Genomic DNA, 12,898 nt, shown 5'->3' with positions numbered 1-12,898 from the left:
ACAGGAAGGCTTTTTAATAAGGAGTTGCACTTGTTCAGGAATGACTAAATGGTCAAAGAAAGGGATATCAAAAAGTTGTATTATGTTAATTCCCACCTCTAAATAATGATTTATAAAATAATTTAATTACAGATTACTTTTTCTTTTTAAATTGTGTGTATTATAAAAGATCTTTGGGTGTAAGGACCTGTCACACCACTTCAATTTTTGAATTTTTTTGATGTTATTGTGTCGGTATTGTTACATTATTACTCCTAAGGGACAGTACAGTGTGGTATGGGCTCAAAATCTCCACAAATAAAATGTTTGCTTTGCACCGAATCACCACAAGACAGGAACTACAAGACCTTTTAAATAGAAAATTACAAATATCATAAAGAAGATACAGTTTCAAATGATTGTCGCACTATATTCTTCATGTCTTTCAGATCTTATATGATCATGAAGCAGTTCTGTAACAAAAAAATATCCTACTAAATATCCTACTAAAGTAATAAAACAGAACTTAAAGGTATTAAATAATGTTGCAGAACTACATGTTTTGTCTGATCTTAAAGCAGAGGAAAGCCTTAGATGAAAAAAATTCTGTCTAATAGATAAAAATTACAATCATTTTAATTTTAAAAAAGCTTTAATGAGTCAAAGTTTATTGTTTTGTCCAAAAATGCAAAGTTTGAAGACATACTGAAATAAAAACACATGCTGACAGTAAAAGTTTCAATGGTCCATTAAGAAAAACTTTTTATTTGGAGAATATAAAAATAAAGCACCATGTTTTGAAAATGTTGAAAGGGGTAACAGCATTTTAATTATAAAAGAGCACTTTTTGCATACAGTTTAGACTGTGAAGAGTTTATAATAAAATAAAATAAAACATTGAGAGAGGACGATCTTCAAATCTGGAGCAAAGTTAAATACACCAGACAGCAAAGTAAGACATCACCAAACTGAGGCTCATACCTTGTATTACCAACAAAAAAAAGGTAATTCTACGCAGGAAAGTTGTTGTGAGAAAAACAGTGTTACTTCTAAAGCATCTTCATGCTGCTAATAAATTACTACACTTCAAAGAAAAGTTGTACAACAGCTCTGCCAAGAGGCAAACTAGTAATTGACTTTATGGAAGGTCACCAAGACTATTCTGTCAAATGTAACATCTGTTCCTGCAGACTCATCTATTTTCATCTAGCAGTCCTCACTCTGCAGCATGGAAAAGAAAAAAGCGCAAAAACTGCTCCACGAGCTGCCGCAGTACTCCTCGGCTGTTTTGCGGTGATCCGCGCGTTTTGCGCACGCGGTCGGTCCGACAGGGGTGGTGCGCAGTCCCGGAGGTGCCGTGGAATTATCCGGTTCTCTGGGCTGAGCGGCAGTGGGAGAGCTGCGGGTGTCCAGCTTAAAGTGCGCATCCCGTGGCTCACTTTTGCACATGCCGGCTTTTACCAGCGCGCGCTCGTCTTCGCACAGTTTGCCTTTCAGACGTTTGAGCGCTCGGCCAACTTGTTTCCAGAAGCCTTTGGGGTCGGACTGGTATCCCGGGCAGCTCTGTGGTTTGGCGGTGTATTCACAGCTGCGGCTGGGGATCTTGGTTCCCGCAGGTTCGCACGTGACCCGCAGGATCACCGCAGGTCCTGCGTTTCGCGTGTTCCATTTGCACTGCATCTTATCAGCAGAGGAGAACTTTCCAGAGCCGGCGATAGCAGCTCCGTCCCTGTGCGCTCTGCCTGGCGCAGCAGAGGCCAGGGGTAAGTGTGGCTCTAAAAACAGAAAAAGAAGCGCAAACCCCCGCAGCACAAGCATGTTGTCTTTGAGCGCATAGACTTTTACCTGATAACACAGAAAAGCATGAAATAAGCACATATGTCCTTAATCTGTTTTACACAAAAACATTTACTCCAAACTCACCAAACTGAGTAGCTACAAGTAAAAAAGCGCGTTTTTGTGGCTGGCACAGGCTTTGATATCCTCGTGTGCGGCACGCCCACCCTTCTCCAACACGGGCTGTGTTACGCACAGGCGTGCATGCAAATCAATTCAGGAAAATCTTGGCAGTAGCTTCACGGGAATGCTTTTGTTCGGGCGGAAGCGACGTGTCCAGATCGGAATCCTTCAGCAGCGAGTTAATCCATAAACCAAAAAGCTGATGATGCGTCAGCGCGTCTGCGCGCTTATCCCAGAGAAAAACAGTTTTGATAAGCCCGGCTGCGGTCAGACCTGGTATCTGATCTGTGGTGAGATCTCTTTTGGTTGTTCACACTCCAGAAGGTGTGCAGGTGTATCAGTCCAGCCTACAATCTTTGTCTAAAAACAATGGATTATAAGATATAAAAGAATAAACTACATTTTATTTTCAAAGACCCATTCAGAGGAAAATAGTGGTTTTGTTGTTTTTAACATGTTCTTGTATTATGTTTTAATGATGATGGTGGAAATATATTAAGAAAATGCAAAAAGAAGGTCATAGAAAAAAAACACTTTTTTGTGGCTAAAATAGTATTATAATCATAATTAACATACATGGGAACTCTTCAATAATAGCTCAAAAGATCAGCGTATTGGGACTTTAATTCATCCTTCCAGGAAAAGCGCATTAATTTTACAGCTTAGTGATTTTAGTATGTTATTATTTTTTTCTGATCATTTGCGCTACTGCCCATATAGCCCCAAGTGGGCCCAAGTCAGGGGCTCCCCTGTGCCTGTCCCCAGCCCAGATAAAAGCCAGGGTAATATCAGGAAAGGCATCTGGTGTGAAAATCTCTGCCAAAGCACTTATGTCAACCAATGGTACACTAACTTACTCCCTAGGCAAGTAACACACACACACAATTTGACAACATCATTTTGTGTTTTATTTAACCATTTTACACAAAAATGCATGAATTTTACGTAAAAACTTCAATCTGGGAGATAGGAGTAAAACTACTTTAGTACGGTACCAGAGATTCCCAAACCTCTCAGCCTGTTGAGTAAAATACTGTGATCTACTGTGTCAAATGCAGCACTGAGATCCAGTAGTAACAGGACTTAGAGTTTCTGACAGTCCAGGTTGCATCTAATGTCATTTACTATTTTAACAAGGGCCGTCTCTGTGCTGTGGTTTGTTCTTAAAGCAGACTGATATTTTTAACGGGTTTTTCTATGTAAAAACTAATTAAATTGGATTAAAACGTTTTTTTCAATCATTTTACTTAAAATGGTAAGTTGGATACTGGACGATAATTGTTATGATTGTTTGGATCAAATTACTCTTCTTCAGAAGAGGCCTCACCACTGCAGTTTTAAAGACAGCAGGGAAGACACCTGTCTGAAGAGAGTAATTTACAAAATTTAAAAGCTCCAACTGAAAAAAATTGTAAAATGTTTTTAACAGTGATGTGGGGATTGGGTCTAGAAGGGAGGTGGTTGGCCATAACTGGGAGAAAAAACTTGACCAAGTGCCACAGCATCAACCAGGACAAAACTTTCCAGTGTTTCCTCTGATAAATGCAATGCTTTAGTTTCATTCAAAACAACACCTGTTTGAGTTAAGAGACTAGATCTAATGGCATTGATTTTACTCCTGAAGTGGTCTCACAAGGCTCGCACCAACAGACTCATGAACAGTTTCTTCCACAGATCAGTCAACATCCTTAACCCTTGTGCTATCCTAGGCACTTTAACATTGGGAGTTGGGTCATCTAGACCCACTAGACAGTGCGCTGAACCTTTTTTCTTCAATGATTTGTGATCTTCACTGGTGTCCATGGATTACATGAAATTTTTCCACCTTTATCCACCTTTATCCACCTTTGTCATGGTAGGGAGAACACGTCAAAGTAAGGGGGGGGGGTCATAGGATAGCACAAGGGTTAAAACAAAAAAGAACCCAAAAAAAGAAAACACGCCTGTAACTGTAAGTGTACCAGATAAATACTAAATAGCCCAAATGTGTGGAAGTGCAATAATGTTTATGTGCAATACATGTATATATATTTTACTTTTCTTACCATAAAGATTTTCTTCTTTAAGCTCTTATTCCAATTTTTCTTTTTATTTTATTTTATATTATCTTGTTTAAGAGCTGGAAATCACCAGGATTTTCGTTGTGTCACAAGATTCTTTTGCAACAGTGAAATTAAAAGAATTTCTGATTTCTTATTCTCTACATCTCTTTGTCTCCCTCTGGCGGCCAAAACATTAGTCTATTTGATTTGATTTGTTTAATTCTTATAAATTAAACACACCGAACAATGATTTTCACCTTAGTGAATGTTTATTTGAATAAATTGCTTCGACCGTACAAAGTGCAAACAAAGCAACTGCCTTCTGATACGTCTGATACAATAAAAATGAATGGCATAACAAAAGTTATAACAAAGTTATTAAAGCACCATAAGCTGCATTAATGTGAAAATAAACATGTTAGTAACCTTCAAAAACATAGTTTGGAGTAACTGACCTGGTTGTCTATCTTTGCCTATCTTTAATTTTCTTATGAAAACCTTTTTTAGCATATTTTTTCTGTTTTGTGTGAGATAATGACACAGAAAGGGGAGGCACTTTAGATGTGTTCCAACCAACAACTGCTGCTATGGTTACGCGTCATCACCCCCACAGAGCAATAGTAAGGCCTTGCGGTAGTCTCCACCAGTGTCTCCCTGTGACAGAAAGATGTAAGAATACTTATAGAATTAAAATATTCTTCTGATCTATGATGTTCTGTGTTGCAGGTCTTGAAAAAGTGTATTTCTACCTTGATCATGGAAAACAGGGAGCGAGCAAACAGCTTTCTGAACTCAGCTCTGATGTCCAGCATGTCCACCTCACCACGAGTCACCATCACTCGAATCAGGGTATCATCGTCAGTGCCTGCACCCTGAAAAAAACCATGACACATGCAGTTTTTATCCCGTTTGCAAAGGCAGAAATTACAATTTGCAGCTTTATTAAATGCTTCAAAATGTCTTTCTTCATGACAATTTTCTAAAGGAGTTAAATCAAAGCAAATCTAAGATTCAATTTACATTTTCTTTAGATTTCTTAAAGGTTTTTCTTTTAGTACATATGATTGCTGTAAAAAAAAAAAAACTACAACCCTGCATTGTACGTAAATGTTTTCAGGCAAAAACATGATTAAAAACACTCAAACTGGAGTTTTATTAGACTTAATAACATGTAAGACTAAACCAAACTGTGCAGAGTTTCCCGAATAAAACATAAACAGATGATGCGATCTAAAGTTTAATTACTTTTGCATGTGTTCTCTACTTTTAACTGGAACCATACCAACTGTGTGCATGTCTAAGAAAGGCTTATGAGCCAGGACTGACAGAAGACAAAAGCAATAGAGAACACTATAAAAGTGGACTAAAAATTAGAATTTACATTTCAATAGATCACTGGTGCAAGGACAGAAGTTATCTCTGACTGCAAGAAATCTTTACAAACATGCTTACTTTCATGGCATTGTAGAGGGTCTCAGCAAAATAGGCTGGTACGCTCCTGGCACACTTCACTTTACAAGAGAAAAAGAAAACAGGATGAAATAGTTAATAAATATTCAAAAACAGTTAAGAACAGAACAAATCCACATAGAAGACAGTGTCGTTTTCTTACCAACAGCTAAAAGCAGATCTTTTAGGCTTCCAGATGTTTCTCTCTTGATGCTCTCCTCTATTTCATATCCAGACAGCTTCATGTATGCATCAAACACTGAGACACAGATTCAAAATCCCTTTGTGATTACATTGAAAAATATTGATGACGGGTCAACATGAACAATGCTTTTCGGACACAAACCTTTCCTCAGGTGTTGTGCACTGCGGTTGCCCAGGAGGGTAACAAAGGTTTGTTCGTCGGTCCCAAACTTCTGTTCTCCTGCCTTGAAGAGAACCTGAAAGAACAAAAGAAGACAACTCACAGAAGGCCTACACCTCAAAGAACACACAGAGCACAGAGGAGATGCTGATGAATTAAGAGCCAGATCACCTCCACTGAAAACAAATAGAGCATCCTACTAATGAGGTAGAATCTTTAGAGTAACATTTTCTGTTGGTTTGGTAAAGTCTAAGTTCATGTATCAAATTTGTGGTTTACTTAGGTTTTAACAACACAAAAAAATAAGTAAAATAACATTAATACTTCATTTTGGGAGTGTAAGAAAAAACATTCTTTAATCCATCAGATTGAAACAGTTAACATTTATGTCCCCAAACAAAAATGTTTGGAAAAATCCACACCTCTGTAAGAAGAATAAAGTGTATTAAACTACATATTTAGACATCTTCTATTCTGACGGCATCAGATTGCAACTAAAACATATGCAAATTCGGTTGTTGTCTTCACTAAGCATGCAAAAATCCTTAACCACAGCTTTGTAAGAAGCAAATAAAATCTCTGCTGGTAGAACTACTGAGTGGCTCCCCCAAAGATGACAAATTTTGGTTATTTTCGCCCAAAGAAACCAAGTCACAATAATTAATAAATAAATGACAGCTTTCAGGGATGGTAATAGCCTCTCTCATGGACAGAAATATCTCAGAAATGAGTCATTTATTTTTATTTACACTTGCTGTAGTACAAATTTTTTGGTGGAAACTACATTCTTGAAAAGTAAAACTGAAAGTAAAAAGAAAGTAAAACACCCTGGCACACTTTACAGTATAGTCAGGACATCAAATATTCAAAAGTCTTTAACTTCCAGCAGAGGGCAGTGGAACCTCATTAAAATAGATTTGCAATAAAAAAAATCAACCAAGAACATGTGATAGTCACCTGGTCAAACAAAAACAAAGACGCCATTGATGGCAAATTTTTTGCTGACTCACCTGAGCATCATTCTCAATGTCTCCCTCCTGAACCCCTGTCTGCCGGTTTGCCTGGAAAAAACAAACAAAACAACACTTCCTCTCAGAACAACAAAAGAAAAGACAATAGAACAAGAAAGGAGAGGATCAAGTTTACCTGCAGCAGAATAACCAAAAGTCTCTTGAAGTGACCTGAAGTGTCCCCACATATATCCTCCTCCAAGTCAGCATCATACTCTGAGATAAACACAGAGGCACCATATTATGCTTGGAATGTGCAGATATTTAAAGGTAAAAGGTCAGGAATTTCAAAGTATAGATTTATTGAACTGATTTTGCAAAACAATATTCTCTGAAAAAAAAGAGTCCAAAAGCATACATTGATGACAATTTTTTTAACATGTTAGAGTGTGTTTGTGGATAACTTACCCTTTCGGTAGGCAGCAATGATGTCCTTCACCTGCTGAGGTGTTCTGGAAGCCAGTATCTCCACCAGTACCTTCTCGTCTGTCCCTGCCCCCTACGGTTTAAGGACAGAAACAAAAACAAAACCAAAAAAAAAAAAAAAAATCACATTTCTGGAAACTCCCCTCTATGCTCACCCCTTTAAAAGCTACGTCATGTGACCTATTATAAAATGCAACAGCTACCTTAATGGCATTTCGAAGGGAAACCACATCATAAGCAGTGGGAGGGGTCATCAGAGCCACGATCAGGGTCTCGAATTTGCCACCAAGTTCACCCTTCAGGTCGTCTATCAGATCCTAATAAATAAGGAATCCAAACACTCAGAGAGGGTATTAAAAACATAAATACATAAAAATAGCAACAAATAGTCATTTTCAATCTTCAAATGCATACATTTCTGTTTCAGACGCTACCAGCAGAATAGGGATAAAAATCAGTTGAAAGAGAGATATGTTTAAAGTCTACACAATATAAAAGTGCACAGCATAAAGAAAAGACGGTTTCCTTCATTTTTTAAAGGTGGATTTATTGCAGAATTCAATCTGCAATAAATCGAGCTTCAACATCTTTATATTCACCTAAAAAGAGAAAATAAAACTACATTCCCCTTTTTTTCTTTGCATGACCAAAAATTGCCCTTCAGCATTCAATAAATCAAGCTGTACTACACTTTTACAACTGATTCATTACTTTTAAAGTTGTTCTACGAGCTAAAAATTTGAAATTTTAGGTTGGCATTTGTTTCGTGTCGCTGAATTCTGCTGCTACGAAAATAAACTGGTGTTAGCACTAAACCTTTAACAGTTTGATAATTAATTCTTAATAAAACAGATGAGAACACCCAGATGAGCTGAGTATTTTACCTTCGAGGAACCTGTTTATATCCCATGGCACACCTCGGTAAAGAACGCTTACTGTGGAGCAGGTTTTTCATGTTTTCATCCCCACTGGTTATTGTGATCCTAATTATCATTCAGTCAACAGTTGAAGTCTGCTCTAGTCTTCTAGGTGAAGAGCTAGAGAAGCTTGTGTTTCAACACCTACTGCTGATGAAACCTGACCTTTCCAAACAGAGTCTTGTAGGTGGCCTTGATCTCCTGTCTCTGGGCGTTGCTTCGAGCGCATACCAGCTGTAAGATGGCATCCTCATCGGTCCCTATGGCAACACACCATGGTTACTCAGTCAAGCTGTCTCAACTGTTTTCAGTAACAATGAGTCTGCACTGTGGAAGTGGGTTCTTGACTTGGTCGGTTTACGCCACATCACTGCAGCTGAGTCAACATCAGCAGATCTGTTTGCTCATAGCCACGCGTCTCAGGTTTCAGCTCTAACATCATTTACTTATGAGTCATACACACCAAAAAGAGGGTCCTTTGTGACAGCAGATGCATGCAGGCCTCTTACCTATCCCTTTCATGGCCTTGTGCAGGACCTCTGCATCTGCACTGGCCTTGAAGTTAGCAGCAGCTTTCACGGTTCCTTTGCTAGCCTGAAACATAAAAGATATCAACACAAACATTTTTGACCTTTATTTGGACTTTTTTTCTTTTACATTACACATCTACTTCCAAAGAATTTCTTCGTAAACTATCAAAAACCTAAGCTTTATAAAGAGAACCTGCTTTGTTTTTGTGCATGTTTCACCGAAAAGTTAATAATATGATAATATTATTAATAATATGATAATATGATTTAATCACTACTTAATAAACAGAATGCATGATTTTATCGTTTCAAACCCAACTGTCCTGCACTGAATGCTTGTTTGTTCATTTAAATAAATATTTGCAGTGTGGGTGCAGTTAAGGCACATGAAAAATAAACACGACGCTCCCAGGCACTATCATTTAGAAATGTTCTAAAGGTTTTCTTTACATTTTCAAGAACCCTAGAAACCTAAAAGCATAATTTTGTGAACATTTTCGAAAAGAAGCTGCTTATAAATGACCCCGGATTCATGAAATATTTAATTATTCATTATTTAACTCATCAACTATATGTTTCTGCATGCAAACATGCCATCTTATTTTAACTATAAAAAACATTAAAGAGCATGTGAAAACAGAAAAAAACTAATTTCCAAGTCATCAACAATAGTAAAATAATTCCTAAGTCATTCAAATGTCTACAAATTATCAATAAATGATTGAAGTTCCTGCTCCAGACTATAGGGAAAGACACTTACAGAGACAAGCCACTAAAATGTCTGTGGAATCCTGAAAATCTCTGGAAAAAAGTGTGAAGAACTGGACTGTCTCTGTTGGAAGGAATGCCCAGTTGCTCATGAGTTTCTTCACACTACAAGCTGGTCATTATCCAATCAGGTTAGCTGAATGCTCAGACAGAAAGTCAATGATAAAATGATTCGACAACAATCCTGTTTATTTTTTTTCTGAAAATGTTTGACAAAAATATTTATGGAATTTGGAAAAATTTGTGCGAGTGTGGGCACGAGGCTCAGTGAACGCACAGTTTTTATATTGATTCTGCAAAATGTGGACTTGCTATTAAGGAAGGAAGTTCAGCATTTTGTCATCTGCATGAGTTAGCTAGCAGTGGAAAAACTCATTGTATTGAGATTATATTCAAATTAGTTGAGTTTTCTCTAAAAATAAATCAATATTTACATAACTTTCATTCAGCAGTCTGTGTGCACTATTTGGCGTCCATTGTTTAGACCAATATTGAGATTTGTTTTTTTTTACAAAAAATAAAATATCTATTTTAAAAAAATCTAGTTCTACTGGAATACCATATGACTATTGTTTTTCTGTTGCCCACTTAATAAAGGTTTATGACAACTGGACTGAATTGGATTACAATGAACTAGAATATCTGTAAAGAATTGAATTAATAGAAATAAATGGAGTTCAGTCTGAAGTTTCTTTCCTCTAATGTGGCACTAACCTTAGTGTTGAACTAAAACCTTGTTTCCACCGAGCGGTGCGTTACGCTTTGATGCAGTCTGGTATTTTGAGGGTGTCCAGTATAAAATGGACCCATTAAACCATACCGAACCGTAGGTCAATAGAAAGATGTAATGGAACGGTTAGGGTGGAGCTACTGTCATCACACCATGAAACCTGTTGGTTGGTGGAAGGTCATTACAACAAAAGAAAGCGTCAAACCAGCACCAACATTCAATTTGACCTGGTCAGAACTGGAACTATAAACAGCCCTTGCTCTTCTTGCATGATTCAGAGTGAGCTGGATGGATCATGTACTGTGGTCGCACTACTGTGACGCAAAGCTACGCAATCGGTCTACACCCCTGCACCAGTTTGAGTGGAAACGCTCACCTGAATTGCCTGGACCATTCTAAGCCGTACCGTACTGTACCGTACCGCTCAGAGGAAACAAGGCTTGATATGATTAATTAATGAGTTGTAAACAAAGAAGTACAGCTTTGTCCTCTACACATGTGTGCATCTGTGTACAATATAGACCTCTAACAAGTGTAAAAATATTTAAAAAAAGGTAAGATTCAAACACACACCTCAGTAATTTAACTTTGTGAGCGTGAGTATGTGTGTGTGCAAAACACTGCTCAAACAAGAGCAAACAATGATTACGTTGTGGGATAGTTCCAGTCAGACTTCATCCTGCAGCAGAGGTTAGAGCAATACAGTATAATTAGCAAAAACGAACTGATTCGCTCGTCCTCTTCAAAGCCAGTGAGGATTTCTTCCAGTCATGTGATCTGCTCATGTGTTTTATTGTCAACAGTGGAAGTCTTGAAGAAACAAAACCCCACTTCAGCTTTTGAGTACATGAGTGAAATCCCTAGTCTTGTTGAAGACTAAACCGTAGACTAAATCTATGTTCAGTTCAAAGAAAAGTCATTGTTTTAGAATCTTTGTGTGTGTGTAGTAGTAGTAGAAATGTTATGAGAAATAGAAGAGGTTCCCCTTTAAGAGAGGGAGGGGAGCTTGAAAAACTGCAGACTTGGATGTGGAAATGAGTGTATAAAGTTTGGAGGGATGGAGACACCCACAGGCCCACCCCAATGGAACACAACTGACATGAGTCATACACTAAACTTCCCCAAATTAAAGCTCTTTGTAGCCCCATGGACATCAGGGAACACATGAAAATAAGTTTAAAATGAGTGTATAAAGTATGGAGGGGGAAAAGAAAAGAAACTTATTTTTTATGTTTTGGCAAAATTGTTTTGATGTAATCAAGATTTCCAGATTTTGATTAAATCAAAAACAAGTCTGTACTCCACCCTATCCTGAACATAACATTCCTGTCATGCAGTAAGACTGTTTTTGAGACCATTTAAATTAAACATTCTTTAAATAAGGGACATTAAACGCAACTTTATCCAAAACAAAAACAAAAATCTATCATTGATGAGATATGACTTACCATTTAACAGTCTTTAAGGCTTTTGATCAGCTGAGAGAAAGAGCTCTATTGGAGACAAAAAAGTAGTCCAAAGTTTAGATCAAACGTTTTTTTTTTTTTTTTTTTCCACTTCAGAACATCTCCAGAGAACTTCTCTCAGGAAGTTCACTTTGCGCGTCCGTCACTCGACGTATGCGCTCTTCTCTTACAAAATGGTGAACTTTGAGGAACTTACCGCGGAGCTGCGGCCGTCAGAGAGCGGAGAGAACCGGCGCGGCGAGAAGCGAGAAGGGAAAGAAAAGGAGAGGCAGCAAGCCCAGTGGAGTAAACTCTGCGCGCGCATCTGGACCGCACCTTTGTGCATCCCACAGCTCGCAACGGGCACACACAGCTGCGCAAAGCTTTATGGGAAATGTTGTTTATTGTGGACCCAAACACGGAGTAACTGTTAATGAAGATTCTTTATTTTTATGTTTCAAGGTTAATCAGAAAATAGTCATCTACCAAGTAGTTATTGCAAATGTAGTTATGAGGACTGACAAAACCTAGTTTATTGTAAACTGACGAACGTTTCTTGCTTATTTAAAGTCTCACTCTAAGAAACAAATTGTGTTTTTGGTGTTTTTAACATGTTCTTGTGGCATTTTTCTCATGATGGAGGACAGATAAAAAGAAAATAAAGCTTAAAATTGCCTTTCTAAGTTTTTTTTCATTAAAATTGTGAATCAGGAGCAGACCAAAGACTGTCGTTGGTAAAAAGCATAAAGTAAAGCAGTGATGTATTACCTGAGTATGGCTGGATGGCTCACTTGGCTGGTGCATAGAAAACTAGGGTTTGTTTCCCAGACGGCGTGATGAGCTTCATTTTGTGCTGGCTCTTGGACGAGACTGGATAGCTCCAATATTGTCAGACGTCAGAGCCCTGTCTCCCCCTCTGGTCACCAGCGGGAACCATCTCCAGAGCTCTAACCATACAACACCTCCCAGCAACCCCAGCATACACTTCCTGGATGTTGCACACCTGACACTCATTCACTCAATCAATCACAGTATACTTAAACACTGTACTGAGCCTCACTCAGTGTGAATTTCCACCTTACCTATTTTGACACCATGCCCAATACTTCTTTATATTTTTTATTTAAATGGCGAACATGACCTTTTTTCACAAAGTCAAAATCTAATTGATGTGGGTGTTTTGCAATGGTCATTTATGAATCCACTGTCTTCTGAAGATAAAAATGTTGATGGTTTATTAAAAAAATAAATTTAAATACATTTTTTTTGCAAAAAAATT

The 12,898-nt window shown here is 37.9% G+C and overlaps 2 protein-coding genes across 2 annotated transcripts; both read right to left on the bottom strand.

Annotated features, from left to right (window-relative positions):
• Positions 1 to 648: 648 nt before the first annotated feature.
• Positions 649 to 2,253, bottom strand: fgfbp1 (fibroblast growth factor binding protein 1). The gene is made up of 2 exons (XM_011476806.3): positions 1,903 to 2,253; positions 649 to 1,824 (listed from the first exon to the last, which is right to left on the bottom strand). Exon 2 carries the CDS (start codon positions 1,795 to 1,797, stop codon positions 1,186 to 1,188), a length of 612 nt encoding a protein of 203 aa, XP_011475108.1. The 5' UTR covers positions 1,798 to 1,824; positions 1,903 to 2,253; the 3' UTR covers positions 649 to 1,185.
• Positions 2,254 to 4,230: 1,977 nt separating this feature from the next.
• On the bottom strand, positions 4,231 to 11,861 carry anxa10 (annexin A10; the record flags this gene model as incomplete). The annotated part of the gene is given in 13 exon segments (NM_001104875.1): positions 4,231 to 4,634; positions 4,730 to 4,852; positions 5,433 to 5,491; positions 5,593 to 5,688; positions 5,776 to 5,869; positions 6,804 to 6,854; positions 6,940 to 7,019; positions 7,212 to 7,302; positions 7,433 to 7,546; positions 8,312 to 8,406; positions 8,656 to 8,740; positions 11,623 to 11,667; positions 11,837 to 11,861. Coding segments are annotated over 12 exon segments (954 nt in total). The 3' UTR covers positions 4,231 to 4,571.
• Between the last annotated feature and the right edge of the window lie 1,037 nt (positions 11,862 to 12,898).

The sequence above is a fragment of the Oryzias latipes genome, chromosome 1 (assembly GCF_002234675.1).
Source record: "Oryzias latipes chromosome 1, ASM223467v1".
Lineage (NCBI taxonomy): Eukaryota > Metazoa > Chordata > Actinopteri > Beloniformes > Adrianichthyidae > Oryzias > Oryzias latipes.
This window is presented reverse-complemented; position numbering and strand designations above follow the sequence as displayed.

Excerpts from the sequence above, each read along its gene's own strand:
- fgfbp1 (XM_011476806.3), bottom strand. The coding sequence starts at position 1,797 with ATGCTTGTGCTGCGGGGGTTTGCGCTTCTTTTTCTGTTTTTAGAGCCA.